Source organism: Hippocampus guttulatus, chromosome 1, assembly GCF_054856545.1.
Source record: "Hippocampus guttulatus isolate MCC_2025c chromosome 1, RoL_Hgut_1.0, whole genome shotgun sequence".
Classification (NCBI taxonomy): Eukaryota; Metazoa; Chordata; class Actinopteri; order Syngnathiformes; family Syngnathidae; genus Hippocampus; species Hippocampus guttulatus.
In genome coordinates this window covers 18,965,001-18,987,154 of record NC_141261.1, presented here as the reverse complement: position 1 = coordinate 18,987,154, position 22,154 = coordinate 18,965,001, and the positions used below count along the sequence as shown (strand labels likewise).

General features: G+C 40.1%; 2 protein-coding genes and 1 long non-coding RNA gene across 6 annotated transcripts in view; 1 reads left to right on the top strand and 2 right to left on the bottom strand.

The window, feature by feature from the left end:
• The window catches only part of cenpe (centromere protein E), a 35,277-nt gene extending 24,773 nt beyond the window's left edge, over window positions 1-10,504 (bottom strand). The window contains exons 1-19 of the mRNA XM_086129418.1: window positions 10,378-10,504; window positions 8,223-8,335; window positions 8,019-8,108; window positions 7,784-7,902; window positions 7,569-7,688; window positions 6,499-6,580; window positions 6,349-6,416; window positions 5,956-6,030; window positions 5,403-5,454; window positions 5,215-5,302; window positions 4,915-5,041; window positions 4,342-4,461; window positions 4,082-4,234; window positions 3,854-4,007; window positions 3,594-3,693; window positions 3,226-3,466; window positions 3,076-3,132; window positions 698-865; window positions 213-287 (exon numbers count right to left, since the gene is read on the bottom strand). Of these exons, the coding sequence (XP_085985544.1) occupies window positions 213-287; window positions 698-865; window positions 3,076-3,132; window positions 3,226-3,466; window positions 3,594-3,693; window positions 3,854-4,007; window positions 4,082-4,234; window positions 4,342-4,461; window positions 4,915-5,041; window positions 5,215-5,302; window positions 5,403-5,454; window positions 5,956-6,030; window positions 6,349-6,416; window positions 6,499-6,580; window positions 7,569-7,688; window positions 7,784-7,902; window positions 8,019-8,108; window positions 8,223-8,335; window positions 10,378-10,433 (2,058 nt within the window). The 5' untranslated portion in view covers window positions 10,434-10,504. The remainder of the gene's footprint in view (window positions 1-212; window positions 288-697; window positions 866-3,075; window positions 3,133-3,225; window positions 3,467-3,593; window positions 3,694-3,853; window positions 4,008-4,081; window positions 4,235-4,341; window positions 4,462-4,914; window positions 5,042-5,214; window positions 5,303-5,402; window positions 5,455-5,955; window positions 6,031-6,348; window positions 6,417-6,498; window positions 6,581-7,568; window positions 7,689-7,783; window positions 7,903-8,018; window positions 8,109-8,222; window positions 8,336-10,377) is intronic.
• A 3,919-nt stretch (window positions 10,505-14,423) lies between these two features.
• arhgef19 (Rho guanine nucleotide exchange factor (GEF) 19) overlaps window positions 14,424-22,154 on the bottom strand; it is a 20,416-nt gene continuing 12,685 nt past the window's right edge. For 3 of the 4 annotated variants that reach the window (XM_086116729.1, XM_086116732.1, XM_086116733.1), the window contains exons 6-16: window positions 21,980-22,154; window positions 21,090-21,250; window positions 20,860-21,012; window positions 19,613-19,742; window positions 19,445-19,519; window positions 19,289-19,378; window positions 18,321-18,484; window positions 17,536-17,694; window positions 17,362-17,444; window positions 16,695-16,799; window positions 14,424-15,789 (exon numbers count right to left, since the gene is read on the bottom strand). The exon at window positions 21,980-22,154 is cut by the window's right edge and continues 82 nt beyond it. In XM_086116729.1, the coding sequence (XP_085972855.1) occupies window positions 15,635-15,789; window positions 16,695-16,799; window positions 17,362-17,444; window positions 17,536-17,694; window positions 18,321-18,484; window positions 19,289-19,378; window positions 19,445-19,519; window positions 19,613-19,742; window positions 20,860-21,012; window positions 21,090-21,250; window positions 21,980-22,154 (1,450 nt within the window). In that variant the 3' untranslated portion in view covers window positions 14,424-15,634. The remainder of the gene's footprint in view (window positions 15,790-16,694; window positions 16,800-17,361; window positions 17,445-17,535; window positions 17,695-18,320; window positions 18,485-19,288; window positions 19,379-19,444; window positions 19,520-19,612; window positions 19,743-20,859; window positions 21,013-21,089; window positions 21,251-21,979) is intronic. The other variant, XM_086116731.1, reaches the window with a different exon arrangement.
• The window catches only part of LOC147210801 (uncharacterized), a 2,435-nt gene continuing 1,485 nt past the window's right edge, over window positions 21,205-22,154 (top strand). The window contains exons 1-2 of the long non-coding RNA XR_015101524.1: window positions 21,205-21,321; window positions 22,011-22,154. The exon at window positions 22,011-22,154 is cut by the window's right edge and continues 266 nt beyond it. This is a non-coding gene — a long non-coding RNA (uncharacterized LOC147210801). The remainder of the gene's footprint in view (window positions 21,322-22,010) is intronic.

The following is a 22,154-nucleotide window of genomic DNA, read 5'->3' as shown; positions in this document are numbered from 1 at the left end:
GTGACCGAGTCTATCCTTCTTCCTTCTGTTCGCCCCCTTGCATTGACGTGATAATTGTGGACCTCAAAAGCCCTCCGCCCAGACGGCCGGCGCCTTTGCGCACATGCATTTGGGGGCGATGGATACGCACCCAAACGTTTAGATGTGCCCAAATTAAATGAAACTTTAAACATGATACATTTTGCTCATAGATTTCTCTATCACCACCTCACCTTAAGTTCCATGTATTGGAGATCACGGGATTTCATAGCTTCCTTCAATGAGCAAATTTGGTTTTCCAACTCGCTCTGTGAGATCATAAACATTTAAACATTGTCAATGCATAAGTGGAAAGTTTGAGACAGGACAAGGCAATAATATCCCAACGTATCCTAAAACATGTGGTGTTTCATTACAAGTACTGTAATGCTTTTCAGTTGTGTATCACGTTCATTTAAAATGTTCATAACTGGAGATAAAAGTTGCAATTATTATTTCTTGTCTCAATTTTCAGAATACGGCAAAACTCAGGAAATTGTCATCACTTAACAATATCACTGAGCTTTTCCACCTGCACATTTTTGTAAAATATACTGTCAGCGCAAGTGACCTAAGGTGGGAAATTGTGTTGGGTTGCACATTTGATACACTAAGACAATCTTGGAGCTTTGAAAGGCAAAGCTTTAAAAACAAACCGGTAATGTATTTCCTTAATGACCTCATGTTCGTCTCTTATCTTTTCTTCAAGAGTGATGAATTCCTGCAGTTCATCCTTTTCCTTCAGTTCCTGTGAAAGGGAAGTTTTCTCCTTCTTCAGTTTTTGAGTCTGCCTAATGGCAAAGTCAAGTTCCTGCTTGAGATGGTCTTGCTCAGATGCCAGCATATCCTAGAAACACATCCAACAGAAAAAATTCCTCGGATGTTTCCTGGTGTGCATGTCATTTTGGTGGCACAATTGTATACGACTGACTCAACTTTTACATGCAGCGACTGGTTCACATGAAATCATTGACTGAAATTTAAATTCATAAACTGCCTTCAGTAACAATGATGTTGCCCTTCCAAGATACTTAAAGTGATTCAGTTCCTAACATGGAAGTCAAGTTCAGAAGTCCTTCAGACAATGAAAATAGGCTCCACCGCTGAACATTGCAAAAGGCATGTGGCAAAAGCATTTATTCATCAACATGGAGACCTTTAACCAGATATATGCTTTAAAAGGGGTGTTCACACGGCACACATTTGCTCCGGTGCTGCACCGATGTATTTTGTTGCGATATATTTTACACCGCAGCAAATTGTGTGGAGCGTTCACACGTACAAAGCCGCTGAGTGTGTCAGCACCGGCACAGCGTCGGTGCAGCCCGACTTGCGTTCACACGGCAGTTTCTGCAGTGGAGCAAAACGACAGAAAACAAATGAGCTGTCGTGTTGGTTCGTATACATAACTCAAGCGACTACTGGACAGGCACGTCCTTCTCCTTCTCGGTCTCCGTGCCTTCTGCTCGAGAGTGACCACCCCGGAAAACGTAAATCAACAACAACAAAGGAACAAACTACACAAACAACTCCGAGACAGTCCAGTTTTCTACAAAAGGAAAGATGTTACCAGCCAAGTCTTTATTAAACAAGTGTCGTTATTAAACAAACACATGACGGAAGTCCGACAGAGCACGAAAGCAACGCATTCTCGCCGCACGTAATCAACTCTTCACAAGCATTTGCTCTGGAGCAAATTTAACCCAGTTGCGTTCACACGTGCAAATTTACATTGGTGCTGCTTCGCAAACGAGCATTTGCTCTGGAGCAAATTTTTAAACCACCTCCCTGAGGTGGATCAAATTTGGTCCGGTGTAAGCTGTTTTATGGGCTACGGCGGAGCTAATTTGCACGTGTGAACGCTCTACTGGGGCAGCCCCGGCATAGCACCGGACCAAATCTTGCCGTGTGAACACCCCTAAAGACACATTTTCTGGAAAGGGAAAAATCGTTTTATACACTGTGTTCTATGGTCCAATGACAACATTATAATGAACTAATGGGAAGGACAATGTCACAGTTGGTCATCAAGATTGCTCTGCTCATGTCTAGGGAGAGCTTCACTCAGCTTTACTTATACAGGCAATCAATGAGACATTCTACTCGCTTGGGTGGGCATTCTGAAAGCTGTGGCAAATATTTATATTCATGTATTCAAATTGAGGTCACAAAAAAGACACAGCTCTCAAACAAAAACGTAATACCTATTGTGCAGTGTCAAAACTGAGCACCTATATTATTATCCTCCTGACTACCAGTAGTTCAAATTTGTCCTCTGTAGAGGACATTTGTGAACCTAAATATCTCCCACCCGGTGCATCCAATCGCATTAACTCCTTTTGTTACTCTAAAGAGGACATTCAGTGCTTTCCAGTGATACCAAATTTGTAGGGGTTAGAAAAAGTAAGAAAATGGCTTCCCTCAGTGCAAGCACTTTTTATGGGAAGAGGAAAAGTAATACTTTTTATCAAACACATTTTTCTTGAAATGCTGTTGGCATTTTAATTATAAGACTCTTATGAACATGTTAAAGTGTTGTTTGAGTTGTTTTAAGTGTATTTGAGCCTGTTTAAAAAATGTAGTGGGATTTCAAAAATTTCTTTTGGAGTAGTCCAATTACTTCACATAGATTGGGGAACTTCAAAATGAATGTGATTGGACAACATTTTTTTTTCCTGGTAGTCAGGAGGTTAGTGTTGGAAAGGCACAATATTGCATACAGCTCTTGTGCCGATCAACGTATTGTGCAAAAAGTAAGAAAATGTTTCTGTGCTGTACAAGTGGTTACACTGTTGTGCCTGATTGGTCCACACACATTATACATTGTTGGTTATCTGCTTATGCAGGTTCACAATACAGTATAGGTGAGCTGTAATTACAGGTCTTATGAACATCCAGAAATGTTCACCTCAAATCAGTAGTGGCCTAAAATGTCAACTCCTTTCATTGTGTCACAAGCCCAGTAAGGGCCATCCTATTAACACTGTAGTCCTAAATGGTTTCCTTTTGCAACAGCGCAATTCCAAACTGGATTTGATGGGGGGGAAAAAAAGTTACCTTCTCTGTGGCTAGAATCTCACAACGCTGGACAATCTCTGCAAAATCGATTGCGAGCTACGGGGGGGGAAAAAAGGGAGGTTGTAGTTCAAAATAAAACCAGTACAATGTGCAAGAAACCACGTGAACAGAATCCCGTTTTCGACCGACCTGTTCATCAGATTGCAACTGCTTGTCACTCTGTTCAAGTTGTTTTTTCAGTTCGGTCACGCACAGCTCCAGCAACTCTACTTTCTCGATGGCCTCAGCTTTTTGCTGAGCTTCACTTTTGAGCTGCAAGTCAACTTCTGTTGCCTTCTCCTCTATTGCCGCAATTTGATCCAAGGCTTGCTGCTTTTGCTGGCCAACTGTTTGAAGTTCAAGTTCCAGTTCTGCCACTCTTTCAACTGACCTAAAACAGTCATGTATACATCCACTAGTATATTACCGTAAATAGTTGTAGACCATTTACATACAGAAAAAAAAAATGATAAAAATAATTTTTAAAAATTCAGTCGTGATTATAATAGAACTAGTACCTGTTACCCAAGCTACGGAAAGTAATAAAATCTTGACTTCCACTTGTGTCATCTGATGACTCATCAGGAATGTCCCAGTGACCATCAAAGTCTTCGTCATCTATTAAAATGCAAAGTTAGGGATGTAACTATGGTTCTATGTCACCTCTGCTGACCGCCAGAGGCATGATTTTCCACATGCACAAAATCATCCTTACAGTACAATGAACATGGAATGTGAAATGGGACTCTAATTTGAATGTACCCGTGACTGTCCTCACCTTCAACCAACATCTCCATCACACTGGTGCTATCAGCTTTCCTCCTCTGATCGACAAACTCAACAAAGCTACGGCCTGACAGACCATCTTGACTGGGAGACGTGTGGGCCAAGCATAGCATTTTCCCTCCCCACGTAACCCTGCGCTTGGGCACCTTCAAAACAATAATCAAAGGGGGTTGCAGCAATGAAGATAAAAAACTGTCATGTTAATTTGACAACTAGTTACCTTTTGTACACGAGTCAGGTTGGTGCTAGTGACCAGTAGTTTGGTGAGGTTTCTTATTCGGTCCTCTTGTTCTACTTGAAGTTGATGTTTTTCTTGGAGAAGCTGAGAGAGCACCTCTCTCTCTGTTGCCGTGGTCTGTGTTTCTGAGGAAACCTGCGGCAGTGGGAGGGGGGTGTCACTCAGTCAATGCATTGAAAGTGATTCTGCGATGGCACCTCTGCAGACACACAAGGCATTGCAGAGCAAAAAAAGTTTCTTGCCTCCTGAAGTCGTCTCTTGAGGTCGACAATTTCATTACGATATCTTTTGAGCAGTGCACCGTCATCAGAAACTTCTGTGACATGTGGATCATTTTTCATTTTCTTTGCAGTGCTAGCAAACTGTAGAAACAACACAATTGAATATTATTTAAACACCAAACAACATAAAACAATAACTGTAAAGCAACTATTGTGCAGCATTTCAGTTCCTTTGTCTAACATTTTTACGGACACATTTAAAAGAGCGTGTTATATTTAAGATTACAAAGCATTTATGAGACACAGGATATACACATTTAGGGCAGGCAAGTCACTAATTAAAAAATGCTTTCATTTCCCTCTTGTTTGGGATAAAAATGGGCAAATGGATAATGGTTTAATTTGCAGTTTTTCCAAATAAAAGAAAAACTGTTCAAGTTTGTTTTATTGTAACTGATTTTTACATTTACAAAAACACACCCTTTGAAAGCTTACTTTCACTGCATGTCAAGGGAAAGAAATTCTTTCCAAGTGTTGTAGCATTTTTAATGCCCTCATAAATAAAGTGCTATGAAAGAAAAGCAATAGTCCAACCTGCAGAGTGCGGAGTGTCTCATCGAGTGATGCAGTCGTGATTGTGCAGAGGATAACTGTTTTGGCATTTCCACCGAGGGAGTTCTGAAGAATCCGTGTCAACTTACTATCTCTGTAGTTAATGAAACTTCGGAAAACACAGCATGTGAAGAGTATGTCAGCATTTTAATCTTGTGAGAGACACAGTGTATCCGTACACACAAAAACACGATTCTGAGATGTGAATGATGGCAAATCGGTGAAGCAGTCACAATTGACAACTTTGGCATTAAGTACAGTAGATGCCTAGATTTGACATACCTTTGGCTGTCTTCACTAAGCTTCTTTATCACTTGGCCAAGTGTGAAAAGGCTGCGGTTGATATTGCAACCTTCTTTCAAGCGTGTACCTAACAAGTGGATTAATGCCAAGTCAATTTGATCATTGTTTACCATCAAGCAATACAGCAAGTGAGGTTTCGACTACAGCGTAAAACTATAGCTCTTTACCTTCAGCCCCTGTTTGGCTTGCTCTCTCTGATCCAGCCAGGTCAACTAAATTCTGAGACAGACACAAAAAAAATGGATTGAATCAAAATAGAATTATATTTATTTATAAAGCACTTTAAATTCAACAGCCGCTCCTGACAGAGCTGTAGAAGAGGAATAAAAAGACTGAACGTGGGGGGATCATAGGTTAAAAATTAAAATAAATACATGTACAAAAGGGAAAAAAAACGTATAACATGTCTCATTTAGTAAGAGAGTGCTGACTTCAATTGAAATACATAAGTGAAAAAGAATTTCAACACACTTAACATCCACTTAAAACACACCCATTGAAAAGATTTGGTTTTGGGGGAGGGGGGCAAATAAGAGGACAGTCAACACAAAAGGGATGCACTCTGCCAAATTTTCAGTTTCTAAATGCAGCACTCAAGTGTATGCCAACAATTTTGGCGGAAGACAACGACCAAGGAAAAGCAGATGCGAGTAAAGAACTATGAGCTGCCTCTTGGCAAACAAATAAAATAAAGTTCACAGCAAAGAAAAGCCTCCTTACCAAATGGGAAACAATGATGGCTCCATCTGCATTTTCCCCTGATGCCAGGTCACTTCTTTCACGACTCTCTAGGATCTAAAGTACAGTAGGGCATTTGTCAATGAATATTATAATCATGAAAATTTAACAGATTTCTTATATTAAAAATACAATAGTAGCCATAAGAGAACTTTTCAAATCATTCATTTGCAAGGGAATTCTTCACAATGCATACACCGACTTGAACCACTGCAGCCGCACCTTAACATCTCTTTTAAAAAAAAACACATTTTAAACACAAAATTTGAAAAAGAACATGTGAGGACCACAAAAGATTGAAGGATATGATTGAAAAGTGTAGTCATAAACGTGTCAAAAGAATCGTATCACAGAATATTGTTCTAAGTTACGTACCATTCGAAAAACGGTGTGTGAACGGCTGCTACGCTCATTCATTTTAGTCTTTCCATAGTGACGGTTTTCTGCAAGATCAAACACGTGTAGCATGAAAAAAAAATTAAATTAAAAAAAATCTTCCAGATAGAGACAGATCCCCATACTTACTTTCTCCTTTGCGAATCCAGGCCAGTACTTGAGCAGGAGAGGTCACCAGTTCCTCAGTCAGGTCAACTACATGGATGGTTTTCTGCACAGAGTAAATAAGAATTATGCTCAACATTCAAATTTTGAAATGAAAAGTGTGTCTAGTACTGTATCTAAGTTATGCTTGATGCCTTTATCAAAGAGACCAGAAAACTAAAATGACTGAGGACACAATTCTTAAAAATGATCTCTTCGCTGACTTCCCTTCCACAGGAAACAGGCAAAACTCAGTGAGCAAGGGACACAGATTCACTCGTTACAATCCGTAACATTCTACTTTTGAGTTTCAGAATTCTTGATTATGAATATCAGTCAAAATGGAAAAATTGGTTCCCATGATGAACGTTTACGGAACCCCAAATTAGTTACCGTGGTTTCCCATTGGGTAGGTAATCCGACGGAACCGAAAAGCGGTTACCGTGAATTTCCGAAATCCTCAGGCATGCTACTGAATTATATACATTTTTGTAGCATTTGTTTATAATTGTATGTACTGTATATGTTGTTGTTTGTGTTATTATCATATGCAATTGAATAAGTAGACCATTTCAGAATTCGAAATTTGGGACTCTCTAAATGCATAATGGACTCATACTTTTCTTATCAGCAAGCCCCTGTGAGTCGCTGCCGGCAAACTGTAAAATTATTACTGGCTGGGGGATGTGGCACGGGGTGCGTCCCTCCGTCGGATCGCCTCAGCCGGCGCCTAGCAGCTGACTTAAAACTGGTGCGGACCAGGGGAATCCGACTGTTTAATTAAAACAAAGAATCGCGAAGGCCCGTGGGGGTGATGACGCAATGTGATTTCTGACCAGTGCTCTGAATGTTAAAGTGAAGAAATTCAACGCGAGAGGCAATTAAGAATGCTCGTCTTTGCAAACAACAGTGACGTCGTTAAGATGCGAGCGCATCTTGGAGGCAATGTTTGCAAACATTGAAACTCACCTATTGGCTGTCAACCAATTTTTTACTCCAACAAAATGGTCATTTCAGAATACACACACACAAAAAAAAAAAAAAAGACAACTTACATTTGTAGTCTCTCTGACTTCCAGAGGTTTTCTTTTCCAACTGTCTACAAGCAGATCAGTCACAGTTTCATTGTATATTTCCATGTAAGACACTCTAAGAAGAAACTCCTTCTTTGGACACTGCAGACCAAACAGAGATCACCTGTGATTAAATGATATTGACCAACCAAATGTAGCACAATCACAAAAACATGAAAAAAAATAACACATTTGACCTTTTTTATGGTTTCAAAGACGTCATCAACAGCGAGTGGGATGACACCAGGAACATGATCACTGCCCATCATTGTGAACGTCTTTCCAGAGGATGTCTGACCATAAGCAAAGATGGTACCTGTTGAAAGCAAAAAATAAAAATTAAATTTCAATTTATTTTTTTTTTTTAAACGGCAACATTTACACATGCACAGGAACCCGTATAATGTCAAGCTTTACTGTGCCATTACGAACCATTGTATCCTTCCACAGTTGAAACAACCAATGGCTTTGCGATATCCTGGTAAACTTGAATGGTTGTTTCTTCAGCAGTGAACACTCTGTCTGTTCAAACCATACAAGTGCACAACAGATGTTGCTATACGGCAACCGTGTAACACGCACTGCAGATTTATAAATAATGGATGACACTGTACATGCTTGAGCAGAAAGCCGTACCAAAACTGAAACTCTTTGTTGCGCTCCCGTCATCAATCTGATGAATTAATTTCTTATCACTTTTCCAAAAGACCTGTACAGGCTTCGCCGTTTCTGATGGAGCACTTTCTTCTCTGTAACAAAGAAACATTGAAGACATTAGATATTTTGAAGTTGCAGTTTAAAATAAGAGTTGCTGCTGTCATAAAAGTGCCCTCATCTTGTTTCGGACAATTTTAACTTGCTTTCTGTAATTATGGCCTAGAAATTAGCGATGGGTCAAATTGTGCCGAGGCTTTGGTCGAGCAATCCAGGATGGAATTCCTGAAGCATGTATCGAAATGTCATTCGTTACAGGGGACATGCTTGCTTTCTGTAATTAGGGCCTAGAAATTAGCGATGGATCAAATTGTGCCGAGGCTTTGGTCGAGCAATCCAGGATGGAATTCCTGAAGCGTGAATCGAAGTGTCATTCGTTACAGGAGACATGACATCATTGATGACGTACTGTATAAAGCCATACTGTTTCTAGGAGTGGTTCACGTGCTGGCGCGTTTAATGAACAGATGAGGAAAGAGCATAATGGATCTGCTAAAATGTTGTGTTAGTTGTCCAGTTGTAACTTGGCCAATTTCCTCTGACAAATACTATTACTAATTGATGCAGTCTGCTTAAAAAAAAATTTTTTGGCCAACCCTTGGCGAGAGCGCTCCAAATTAGATCCCACATCGTATGCCTGTATGGGGGTCATTCCATGCCAAATCACCCAGCGGTTTTAATAACCAAGCGGATTTTGATTTTAATGAAACTTGCAGTACTTGTTGATAGTGATGGCAAAACACGAAAGATCAAATTTTAGGTTAATCAGAGCAGGTGTTTGGTGAAATAAGTAGTCAGTGGAGCACGTCTATGGAACTACTATATTTCAGAAGCATTTTTGATTCTGATTCAAAGTTTTGTTTTTATATCCAATTTGATGTTGGAGTTATGACCTCATTTTATAAAAAGGGTATTTTTTTTCTTCTCGGGTAATACACTGGTTTAATTAGAAGTGTAGCGACTCCAGAGTCGATGAAACACTGTTATAGTTGTTCATTAGGAATTAAAATTAAATCTATTAAAAAAGATGAGACATCAATTGCATAAGCACCAACAAGTTTAAGCAACATATCATGTCCTATTGGATTAGTTTATTTTGTACCATCGCAGTAACCACAAATCAATCACACACAGATTGCATGAATAAAGGCCTCAATATATAATTACGGTTTTCATTTTGAATTGAATACAACTTTACTATCAAATGTGCATACAGCACAGATGAAATTTCTGCCCTCTCATCAACATAAAACAAGAGGAGCCGCTGCGGGTGTCCGTGCCACCATCAAAAGAAAAGTTAACAAAAAATGACAAAATAATACAAGACAACACATGAGAGACAGACAATCGTGTAATCTTAACCACTTTCCTGCATACACTTGTTGTCTGAAGCAGTTATAGATGAAAGAGGAGCGAATCGATTCAAAGTGTCCTTTTCACCAGTGGATCAATGCTGCAATGTGCACACGTCTGCTACAAGCTAAGCTTGAAAGCAACAAGAAGCTGTAGCATCCATTGACGAAAAAGAGAGATTGGCTCTCTTCTCATGTCCCCGTTCAGCGATGGTTCCCATGCGGATACTGATGCAAGACTACTAAAAAAAGCCATCAAACATACTGTAGTTGAAATGACATTCAGACTTTGGACCACCACGTGATTTGTGTGCCCAATAAACCAAGAAAACTTTATCGGGCCACCACGACAAGAAATACAGTATGAACTGTATGTACCATGACTTAAAAAAAGGGAGAATAGAGACTCACGGGTAACATTTATGTTGTATAGTAGACCTCACTACAATAATTATAGCTGGATTTAGGGGGGGGGGGGGGGACAACATTAATTCACCCTAAACATACATTGATAAATTACTAGTGTACAGCAGTACGACTTTTTATGATGGATCGGCGCAAGCAGAAAATGCCAAGACTTTTTTTTTTGTACCAGTCCACTCTTATGTTTAAACGTAAACATTGTCGTTGGAGGTTGCTTTTATCCGCTGAGGCAGTAATGTAGGATATGCCCGTTTTTAGATTTGTTGAGCACTTGTCACATTACATACTCGCTGACAACTCACCTTTGAATAATCGGACGCACTCTAACACATACTTTAACAGCCGACTCCTCAGCCATTTCGTTGCTTGAAAAGCCCCCCGAAAATCCAATTAAATTGCTCTTGCCGGTCTTGTCGACACCAAACACTTCCCTCAACACAACTGCCGTTGCCTCGTTTAAGAATTCAAATTTCTTCTTCTCTTGAAAACTAAGTGCGGCAAATGGCGTAAAAGGCGCAACATTGCTTCCTACTGGTAAGAAGTGTGAATTGAGTACTGCACTGTTTTCTTTTTGATGAACGGCGGTTGACAAGCTGTCCTTTGATCTCAGTGGTGACTAAATAAAATATATTCCACATTCGTTATTCTAGTTCGTGCAAATACATTTCCAATCGTGTTGTATTTGCTTGTTTTCTTGAAATTCACACTACACTATTCCATGTTGAAGTTACTCTTTTTTCCGGTTGCTGTGGTTTATGTTTACTACAGTATCAAATGCATATAGTATATGCAAAATATTTAAACTTACAGTACTGTCAAATGCATATACTATATGCATTTGACAGTACTGTAAGTTTAAATATTTTCATAAATTTACACATCTGCGCATTGTTGGAACCCATTTTAAAGCATTTTCTAAAACAAGCACGTTACAGGTCAGCCATACTATACATTTCTAGTAACAAAATAAAATATAAATAATAAAAATGAGAACGAAAACACTTAAAAAAGAAAAGAAAACTAACTGAAACTACAAGCAGCTTTGTGTGTTCATTTTCAATTTATTGATTGGCTGTACATCAATGCAGAAGAAGAAATGTTAAACAGTTTACAAATTGCAATTAACTTCAATACACAATAAGTACATAGTGTAATGCCCTTCAATGCGGAAAGAAGGATGCACGCAGTCGCTGATGCAATCTGTCGTTTTTAAATAAATAAAAGGAGCAATAAACACACATTCATAGGAGTCTGCTGTTTGCCACAACTCACGCCTATGCGCTACACACAAGTGATGTGTCGTTCGCGAACGAACCGGCTCTTAGATCCGGCTCCTAATTGGGAGCCGCACCTAATAGGAGCCGACTTTTTTTTTCTCCTGTTTTTTCCCCCGTTAGGTTAAAGCCGCACGTGATTGGTTGAGATCTGTGGTAGAAGAGGGAGAGGAGGGTTACACACACGCTGCAGTGAAGACAAGGGGGAGGAAATAGAGACTAGTGATGGGAATTCCGGCTCCTTTTAGAGAGCCGGCTCTTTTGGCTCGGCTCCCTAAAAAGAGCTCCTCAGTTTTTTTGTCACTTAAATTAATTTACTACCAAAAATAACGTAATATCATGCGTAAAATGAATTACTAATGCAAAAAAATAGACCGTATATCAAATATTTATTATTTATATGGCTTTATGTATATTCTTCTGAACATACTCAACATGGAGTACAAAATGGAGTGCTACAAAAATAAAAACAAAGTACAAAGACCCATATCAAAACAAGGTCAACAAAAAGTTCCAATCTCTGAATGTGTATATTTATAAGCTTTTAACTATTTACAGTAAAACAACATAAGTAAGCTTTGAATACCACACAACAAATTATAAGTTAAAATTTGTAAAACAAAAAGAAGGAAGCAGCACCCAGGTAAAAGTTTTAACTTGTCTTTCACGAAGATTGGCATGAAGAAAAACCAAGTGCCTCAGCTTTGAGGGGTTGATCCTGTTTATCCTCTCTGTTAATATTTGCCCTGTTTTGGAGAAGATTCTCTCTGAGGGGACAGATGTTGCGACAACACACAGCCAACCAAAATGGCTGAAAATCACTTGCAATCATTTTACCCAGTTCCTCGTCAATTGTGTTCTGTTTTGCTGGTTTATAGCTTTTTGCATAAAGTGGCTCATAGAGCTCTGGGTTGTACATCTAGGCAGTTGTGACATTGCAGCAGCAGCAACAGTTGCAGACACACTAGCACCTTCATTAATAGCTGGTTCCCTTGCTTGTCTTTTCTCTTCAAATTGTACTGATGGGTGGACTTTTCTGATGTGCCTGTGCAGGTTATTTGTGGAGCCTGATCGATGGGATATTTTAACCTTGCACAGTCTACACGCTGCCTTTGAACTATCAATTAAATTGAAATGAGTCCAAATTTCACTGCGTTTCCTATCCATTTTCTCACCTTTCCGCTTTCCACCGTGTTGTTTTGTTCGCTACCTAACTCTCTCGTCTCCTCGTTTGTCTTGTTTGCGTGCTGCTCAGTGTGCTGCTGTGTGTCTCTTCTCTAACCCCTCCCCCTTCTCTAAACTACAGCGTGTGTGTGTGTGTGTGTGTGTGTGTGCGTGTGTAAAGCCCTCCCCTTCCTCTTCTACCACGGATCTTGACCAATCACGTGCGGCTTTACCCGAAAGGGGGGAAAAAACAGGAGAAAAAAAAAAGTCGGGTCCTATTCGGACCGGCTCCCAATGATGAGCCGGATCCCATCGTGAGGAGCCGGCTCCCATCGTTCACTTCAAAGAGCCGGCTCTAAGAGCCGGCTCGTTCGCGAACGACACATCACTAATAGAGACACAAAGCAGCACACTGAGCAGCACACGAACAGGAGAGACAGGGAGACGAGAGAGAGCTCAATAGCACGACAGAGAAAAAAACAACACGGTGGAAAGTGGAAAGGTGAGAAAATGGATTGGAAACGCAGTGAAATTTGGACTCATTTCAAATTAATTGATAGTTCAAAGGCAGCGTGTAGACTGTGCAAGGTTAAAATATCCAATATCAAATTTTAATTTATAATTTGTTGTGTGGTAATCAAAACTTACTTATGTTGTTTTACTGTAAATAGTTAAAAGCGTATAAATATACACAATCAGAGATTGGAACTTTTTGTTGACCTTGTTTTGAGATGGGTCTTTGTATTTATTTTTTGTAGCACTTCATGTTGTACTCCATGTTGAGTATGTTCAGAAGAATATAAATAAAGCCATATAAATCATAAATATTTGATATACTGTATATTTTTTTACATGAGTAATTCATTTTACACGTAATTTTACATTATTTTTGGTAGTAAATTAAGCAACAAAAAAAACAAACTGAGGAGCCATTTGGGAGCCGAAAGAGCCGGCTATTTTTAGTGAGCTGAGCCAAAAGAACCGTTTCCCTAAAAAGAGCCGGAATTCCCATCACTACTCCACACTCAGACTAACTGCCGGAGACAATATTTCCCCAACCTGGCTCCTCCCCTCTCTATGACGTCACACAAATACAAGAAACAGATATTACAATAGTAACCTTTTCATAGGCAAAAAAAACGAAAGCATTTTCAAAAAACTAAAAGATAATAACTAACAAACCTGCTTTAAAAACTAATTAAAACTAATTCCATCTAAAAATCAAAATGAAATAAAAACTCACAATGATGTTAAATCCAAAACAAGTAACCCTTGTCACAGAACGTGTTTCGACAAAATAAATAAAAGTGTGACTTCCAGAGTTTTTGTCAACTACAAGAAGCTCCTGTGCCACGGAGCTCACCTTTGGTTGACCCATTACTACTTGTTTTACCCAAAAGTTGACCCGGAAGGACGAACGTGGATAAAGGGGGGAAATGCAAGATAGTGCAATGTTTTTTGTGAAGGAGTGCAAATCCATCTACAGACAGTCGGAAGGGAAAGTCACACTTCGTTGTAGCAAAACACCAAACACCCACAGGGACGAGCAAACTTGCTAAGGCAGAACACTCATGGCTGTGCGGTACAAGAGTGAGGGGATTCCTGAGAAAAAAATGAAGCAGTAAGGTCAAGGGCAGACGGGATCCGCTATGGTAGATTAATCCACAAAAAAACTGCTGGCGAGTCTTGCACAGACCTGTAGCAAGCAATCTGGCAATGAGTCAATGGCTAGAAGAGCCTTAAATTGGAGGGTGTAGCTGACTGACAGAGTCCCTCTCACGAATGGGAGCGTGCACAGGGGGCTCATGGGGGCTGAACTGTGAAACAATAGTTTTGTTTTGACTGTCTGCGTAAATACTTTGCACAGACACATAAATGTACCCCCCAAAGCAGAATAATGCGCAATTCAGTTTTTTAAAATCCTGTTTTAATGCAACTCTGCACCAAGACAAGACACAGTACTATAGAACAATTCCAATTCATTTCCTTGGGTTACAGTAATTGGCAGACATCCAGGCTCATACAATATGTGTTATTAGACATGGGTGGTAATGACATGGGTGGTGATCGTAATTTCTGAACATAATTTCTGATCACAAATTAGAAATTAAATCAGAATGCATCAACTCTTAACATACAGAGAAACATCGCTTAAGAAGCATAAATACACATTTAAGTTACAAGCAGTCAAAAAGAAAAGAAGAGATAGAAACATTTGACGTTAAATAATCATTAGAATATTGGTAGAGTGGTTGCAAAACGCTTATTCCTGTTGTAGTGTTACTGAAAAAGGCAGTGTTGGAATGGTATGTCTTATAAATGTCCAGTGAATTTCATTCGTGTTCTTATAGAAAAATATTGAGCATTACAAAAAAAAAAGAAAACATTTGGAGATTTGTATTTTATTGGACAGTTTAATTCGGATACAGGTAGCTGCTTGAAAATAGTGCTTATGTGTTGTGAAACTTTTCACTGATGGTTCATTTCCTTTTAATATACGGGGGACGCATGGCACAGTGGTACAGTAGTTGTTTCCCAACCCAGAAGTTGGTGGTTCGATCCCTGGCCATTGTGACCATGTCAAAGTGTCCTTAAGCAAGATACTGAAACCCCAGTTGCTTCTGATGCTGCGTCATCAGTAGGTGAATGAGGTATCAGTGTAAAGCACTGTGAGTACCGCAGGTAGAAAAGCCCCATTTAAGTGACTGCCCGTTTACCATATTATTGCATAAATCGGCTCTGCTGTCTGTGAGCTCAGAGATTTAAAATATGTGACAAGATAAACATTGTGGATATCTTTCTCTCTCTCTCTCTCTCTTTCTCTCTCTCTCTCTATATATATATATACAGTATATGTATGTCAATAGACAAAATGTTCGACAAAGAAGGAAACGTTTGAGACATATCCATGTCACGTTGTAATGTTACAGTGCACGAGTGAGTCAATTGCAAGTAATTTTCTATTTATCCGTTATAAAGTGTTAAGAGCTTGGTTTTATAAGTTCAATGGAGATTTATCTTTACAGCAGGCAACAAGCGAATGCTCGCACTGGCCTCCACATAATGTGTCTTTGTATGGGAAACGTTCAAGAAACTCAAGAAGTTGCAGGAGCTTAGCTGGCTATTCCTCTCCTTCCAGTTTTTGTGTGACACACTTGATGCGAATATTTTCTCGAAGGTTGCGGAGACGTGCACTGCGACTTGTGATTTCCTCCACGTAGGGCTTGGGGAACCAGCCCCGTTCCCCGTCGGACAGCCGGATGCCTTCCACCCAACCTGGAAGAGAGATCAACCCCATTAACCTTGAATGGGGGAAATGATGATGGTCCTTCAAAGCCTTTTCTGCTGATGGAAACATGATCAGAAGCACTGACCTGCATTTAAATCTAATATCTTACACCTCAACAGTCGTTTGCCTTCCTTCCATAGCGTGTCTGTTGGCTGCACGAATTTCACTTGTCTATGGTTTATCATTTTCTTATTTTTTGTCCAATCAGATTTCAGCTTCTACATGTTGCCATATGAATGCAATCTTCCCAGGATCTTCAGATTCCGGATTGCTGGCCGATGCCAAATTTACAGTGGTAAATCTAAGTTTACCAATCCAAGCCAACCACAGTTCAGAGTAGATAAACAGAGCCAGCGAGAAGGCTGAGGGTGATGTCAGCATTTTTCCATCCTCTATTTGATTCAGAGATACTTGAATGAGATTCCTGTACATTCTTTGAAGCCAGTGACCGAGCAAGAGAAGACGACTGTCGGACACGATTGAAAATTCATTTTCAAGGTGGCCTGAGCGAAGGCCAAGATCCAAAATGCAATGCCCGCCACTGGTTCTCCTCGGTGTCTCCCTCTCCATAGAAAATAACAAAAGATTTACTTGGTGGTGTAATTTCAGACTTAATGTGGGCAGCCACTCCAGACACCAAACAATTTTTTTCGGTATATACAAACAAAAAGTCCCGTGGTCACTCCTAACTGGACAAGCCAAAAGGAATGAAGATATAAAAAAAAAAAATTAAAAAAAACAGTTTTGAATATATTCCCTTTTTGTTGAAGAAATGTGACAAATAAGCCTACTGTTTTGTTGTTGTTTTTTTTTTTACATGGGTGTGTTGACATGTGATACCTTCGGCATTTACTTGTATATTGTGGGCATGTATTTTAAACCATTTTCTCACCGTCACTTGTCATGGTCTTGGCATGGAGAATGTCTGCCTTCTCCAGTGTTAACTCATCATGTTCTTGTGCCTGATAGCTTCTAATGCACTGGACCTGAGATATGTCTGAGATGAGAAAATAAGGAAATGCGACAATTAGAATGGTTAGCCTTCATGCTTCACAGTGAACCACACCCGTCCAACCTAAGAGGTGTAGTAGGGCAAAACAATTTGCCAAAGTCAAATCGACAACGCAAAGTAGTAGGATGCAGTTTTCACATCGGTAATAATAACATTTAAAGGAAAAAAAAGTTGGATTTTGTCTGGTCGGGGGGCTTGTGTATGTATTTATTTATTTATATAGTATCTAGATAAGTTCAGTGCTTATGAAGTGAAGTCCAAATGTTTACATATCATTGTTTCATAAAACATGAATACTTAATTTTGTGAAGTTGTTGAAGTGAAAGCTGTAAGGATGACAAGCCAAAGTGTTTAGTAAGTTAAGGCCTCTTTTGGAAGTATAGATGAAGTGTCTTTCGTATGAACTCATGTTTCATTTGCCTTTATTTTAGCATCAGCCTAACATACGAAACCAAAACATTTCTGTATGTTACATCTGATATTGCTTCTTGTAATACAGTTCACAATTAACATTTTTCAAAATCCTTCAGCCTTACTGTAGACTCACCATCATTCTCACTGGCTTGCTCAATGTCTTCTCGAGGATTGGATGGAAACATGGCTGCGATCCATCGCTGCTTTCCGCTCCTTCTTGCGCATAAAATCAACACAACTTAGAGTGCACTTTTGATCAAAAGCATCCATTTATGCGCTTATGTCCACTTATGTCTTCGGTACTTACTCAGTGTTTGACTTGAGCAGAATCTGATGTTTGAGTTGCTGTCCTTCACACAACTGTAGGTGGAAGATGAAGCCTGAGATTCCTTGCAGCTTCTGACTCAAATCCTTCACTTTTAGCTCTCCTATCTTGGCGTGAACAAACACCAAGAACTTCCATGTGCTGCAACACAACCACAAACTGTTGGTTACAAAATCATACAAAGTAGGACTTATTCACATCCTCCAAAACTGTTCATTTGGAGGATAGCGTCTCCTTTTTTCATGTTGAAAGTAGAATCATCAAAGATCCATCTATTTTCTACAGTGCTTGTCCTCATTAGGCTCGCAGGTGAGCAGGAGCCCATCTCAGTAAACTTACGAAGAGGGAAGGTTAAACCTTGGACTGGTTGCTAGCAAAACACACGGCACACAGACCAACAAGCATTCGCACTTATGGGCAATTTAGAATTTTCAGTGAACCAAACTTGCATGTTTTTGCAATGTGGGAGGAAGTACCCGGAGAAAATCCACTGATACACAGGGGAGAACAAGCAAATTCCACACAGGAAGGCTGAAATTCCAACGCCCAGAATTGTGAGGCAGATAAGCTAACCACTATTCCACCGTGCTTCCTGAAAGTAGAATCAAACAAGCAATTTTTTAAATATTTTCATTTCATTTTATTCCCATTCAGAGTTCTTGTATCATCAAAATTTGAAAGAAGATGATTCAGCTCATCTGGCTAAGGCCTTCCCTAAGTGGCAACGTAGGATAAAGCTGTAATAAAGTGGCCTGCTGGTGACCTACTCTTTTCTCCTGGACAGCAGGAGGCAGTCGTTGAACAGGTGCAAGTATACTGGCTTGGTGGGCAGCTTGAGTTTGGATCCAGAAATACTCATGGTCTGCATGTCTACCTCCAGAAGTTCACCATGTTTCACCAGCCAGCGAGACTGAGAAATCAGAGGGAAGATCTAGAAAGAAGGAAAATGTGTGTTTAAGTGTCTGTAAATGAAATAAATGTGTTGTAAATGGCACACCCCACATAGAAGAGTGTTGTTAATAACCTGCCAAATTTGAAAGTTGGGAGTGTTTTTGGTTGTGTGAAGCACAGTGAGTTGCCTCGCCGATGAAATGTGGCATATATAGTAAATAGACATGCTTTAACCGCATAAATCTCTCTGTTTAAAGCCACATATGACTGGAATATCTCCAACTGGGTCACCTGCCATGAGAGGCGCTAGCCACCAGCTAACTTGCGAACCAACTGTGGCTCCTTGGAACTGGACCACCAGCTGTGGACACGTCTGTGGTATCACCTCCTCACTTGGGAATTTAAATAACAACATTGAGCTGTTCTGTAAATTGTGGCGTCCAGGAAAGATGCATTTTCAGGGTGTATGCATAGCTAGCTAGCTAACTTTATAAAGTAGAGGTATAACTGGGCCTCTTGATATTTGGAAATCGCAATCGCACTGCATAACCATGAGATGTGAATGACATCACTCAAGTTTGTCAGGAGCACCGTTTTAGTTACACACTCTTAAAAAAAAAATACATAAAAATTAAAAAATATGAGAGGAAAACTAAAATGGCGAAGAACAGCTTCGCACTATCTCACAATAATTCAGTGCAACAAAGTTTTTAGTGTTTGCAAAATTTCAACAATTATCTTCAAACATTTAGAATGTATTCCAAAAACATCTCTGAATTCACTTTATGGGGTTCGAATGTTTTGTTTTTTTCAATCAACAGACAGTAATCAACAGACTTGTCACCTTGCCCTCAAACTGAATTTTCTTATTGAGATGGATGAGTTCCTCCATCCTCTTCATGGACTGCACGCTGGAGTTGCACTCCTTAATGATCTAAGACAAGATCGTCACCAGAGTTAGGATTGTACACAAGTCTTTTTAGCATGAGATATTAAGTACCTTTTTTAACTCATTGAAAGCCTTTGTTGCAGTGTCTTCATCCCTGGAGCCTGGAGTGGTCCTCTTTAAGATGTTCTACAAACATTTTAACATTCTTTGAAATGTATCGCATCATGTTACATACATATTGTGCAAATGTAAAGTGTCTGCAGGGTGTTTCAAGTCTACCTCCACCAGCATTTTAAGCCGAGTGATCCTTTGGAATGGGAGGATTAGAAAGGAGGTCAGAGGAAGTCTCTGGCAGACGCTGTCCTCCTCCAGACGGGCCAAAGTGGCAGGAAAGCGAGCTTTCTCCTGCCTGACGATACAAGAGGGGCCATGTTGAAATAATCATTAGAAAAATTCAGTTTAATCCTAATGCACAACACAACGCACAATGCAATGCACATGAGCGTCCAAAGTACCAGTAATTGGCTGAGGCTTCATTTGAAATGTATTTTACGACTGAATAGTCAAAGGAAACTTCATTTCTTACTTTTGATGACCACAGATAAATATTCCAATGTGTTTCCTTTTATGCTTAACTGAAGAAAAATAGTTTACAAACATGTCCCAAAAATGACTCATTAGTCCAAGTCTTTTATTAAAATTAACTGACTTCATACTATTAAGAATGTATTAAGGACTATTAAGAATGTGTGTGCGTGTGTGTGTGTGTGTGTGTGTGTGTGTGTGTGTGTGTATATATATATATACATATAAATAAATCACCCAGTTAACTTTGGAGCAAGCTTTGCATCAAAGGGAACATTATTGCACTTGAGAAATTCTTCGGCTCACTACAAGTTAAGTCATGCAGGTGTATATGAACGCCCAATACAACCACCCATGTCGACTAGAAAATATTTAACGGCACCACGTTAGACAAAAGTTTTTGCTCTTGTCATGCATGTGTATTTTCAGGACAAACACGACAAAGTTGTTTTGCAAAGCTTTTGACTGGAGGCATTTTACTCTTTTTCAGACAAATCACTGGATGAGCCTGCCACAGCCCCCATACAGCACTAGCATCCTGACAATTTTTGCTCTCAAGTCAAAGCAAAAATATCGTCCGAATGATGGCTTGTATCTCGAGGAACTCGTTCTCCTGGTCTGCTTGGAACATTTAACCCTTCACTCTCTGGATATGTTCTTCAGATGGTAGAAGGCTGTTTCAGTGACTGATTTGATACGAATGCTGAAAGTCAGATCCGAGTCCACCAGCACGCCAATGTTTCGGACTTGTTCTTTGGTTTTTAAAGGCAGTGACTCTAAGTGTGTACTAACAGCAACGCTCTTTTATTTATTGCCAAAAACAATTACTTCTCTTTTGTTTTGTTTAAGATGAAGCAGATTTATTTATTTTTGACAGTGACATAACAAGGCAAGAACGAGAGAGGAGATGACTGAAGCAACAAGACAAAGACCCTACTCACAGGAGACGCTGATAGGTCTGTTCTTGGTAAGCCTGGTTGGTTACATAAGGTAAATAGACCCTGCGCAGGGCCGGGCAGTGATCCAGAACAATGTCACACACGTCAAAATGCAGAATGTCTTCCTCCAACCTGCTCTCCAAGTCATGAAGAAACCTGCAAGTAATGGAGAGTGCTGGATACACCCTCATGACAGACGTGTTCAACGACAGGCAAGTGCCTCAGGACTTCACCTCTCACTGACATCTTTGACTTCGGGCAGCTTGGAGAAGAGCCACTGCTTGTCCTGAGCGCCAAGACATTCGGAGAGCTCCTGTGACAGCATGAAATGATCCACAGCGATGGTCAAACTTCGGATGTATGAGGCCTCAGATGTCACCAGCTCAAACTTGGCCTAAAGTGAAGAGTAATGAGTTATTAGCTATGAGCAGACCCAGGACACTGGATAGTAATGGACAACCCAAGGTAAAAGTTTACTTTGTAATAAACATGTTCTATGTGCCCGCCTAGCACAAACAATATTCTGATTAATATGGTGTTTGTGGAATAAGAATGAATCAGATGAATCCATCCATTTTCATCGATCTAAGGGGGCTGCCATATTGGTTTTATGCCGCTCGCCGCTGTCAAGTGAAACTGACGTCCACTGGCCTTGGGCTTAATTTGCCAGCGTCACAGCGCGTCTGTTTGCTGGATTTGGTTTCATGACATTTATAATGAGAGCCCGAGGATAGTTTGACATCAATGGATACATTAATCTGCTTAATTCTTATTCCACAAACGCAATATTAATCAGAATACATTGGATCCCAACTATTCATGTAGGATAGGGACATTCGAATATCAAAGATCTGCTGCATTATTATCCATCCATCCATTATCTGAACCGCTTATCCTGACCAAGGTCGCAGGTGTGCTGGAACCTATTCCAGCTGCCATCGGACAGTAGGCGGGGTACACCCTGAACTGGTTGCCACTCGATCGCAGCTGTATTATTATATTTAAGAACATTGAGAGGGGAAAAAAATCCACAAATATGAGTTGCAGCGGTCTACTGCACTTTGGTGAGACACATAGAACACATTTTTGCCTTTAAGGTTCATTTGTGTGATGTGAAAACAACCTCCTGCAATTTTCTCTGCTCATTGCTGAAGTTGTCTAGCTGACCACTAGAGCGCACGTCCGGGATATCCTGCCACAGGGCAAAAGCAGAACCTCGCGAGGAGCAAAAGGAGCTGGATGGAGATAGACTGAATGGAGATGAGGTCCCATCGGAACCGATGTCTCTGAGGCCGTCC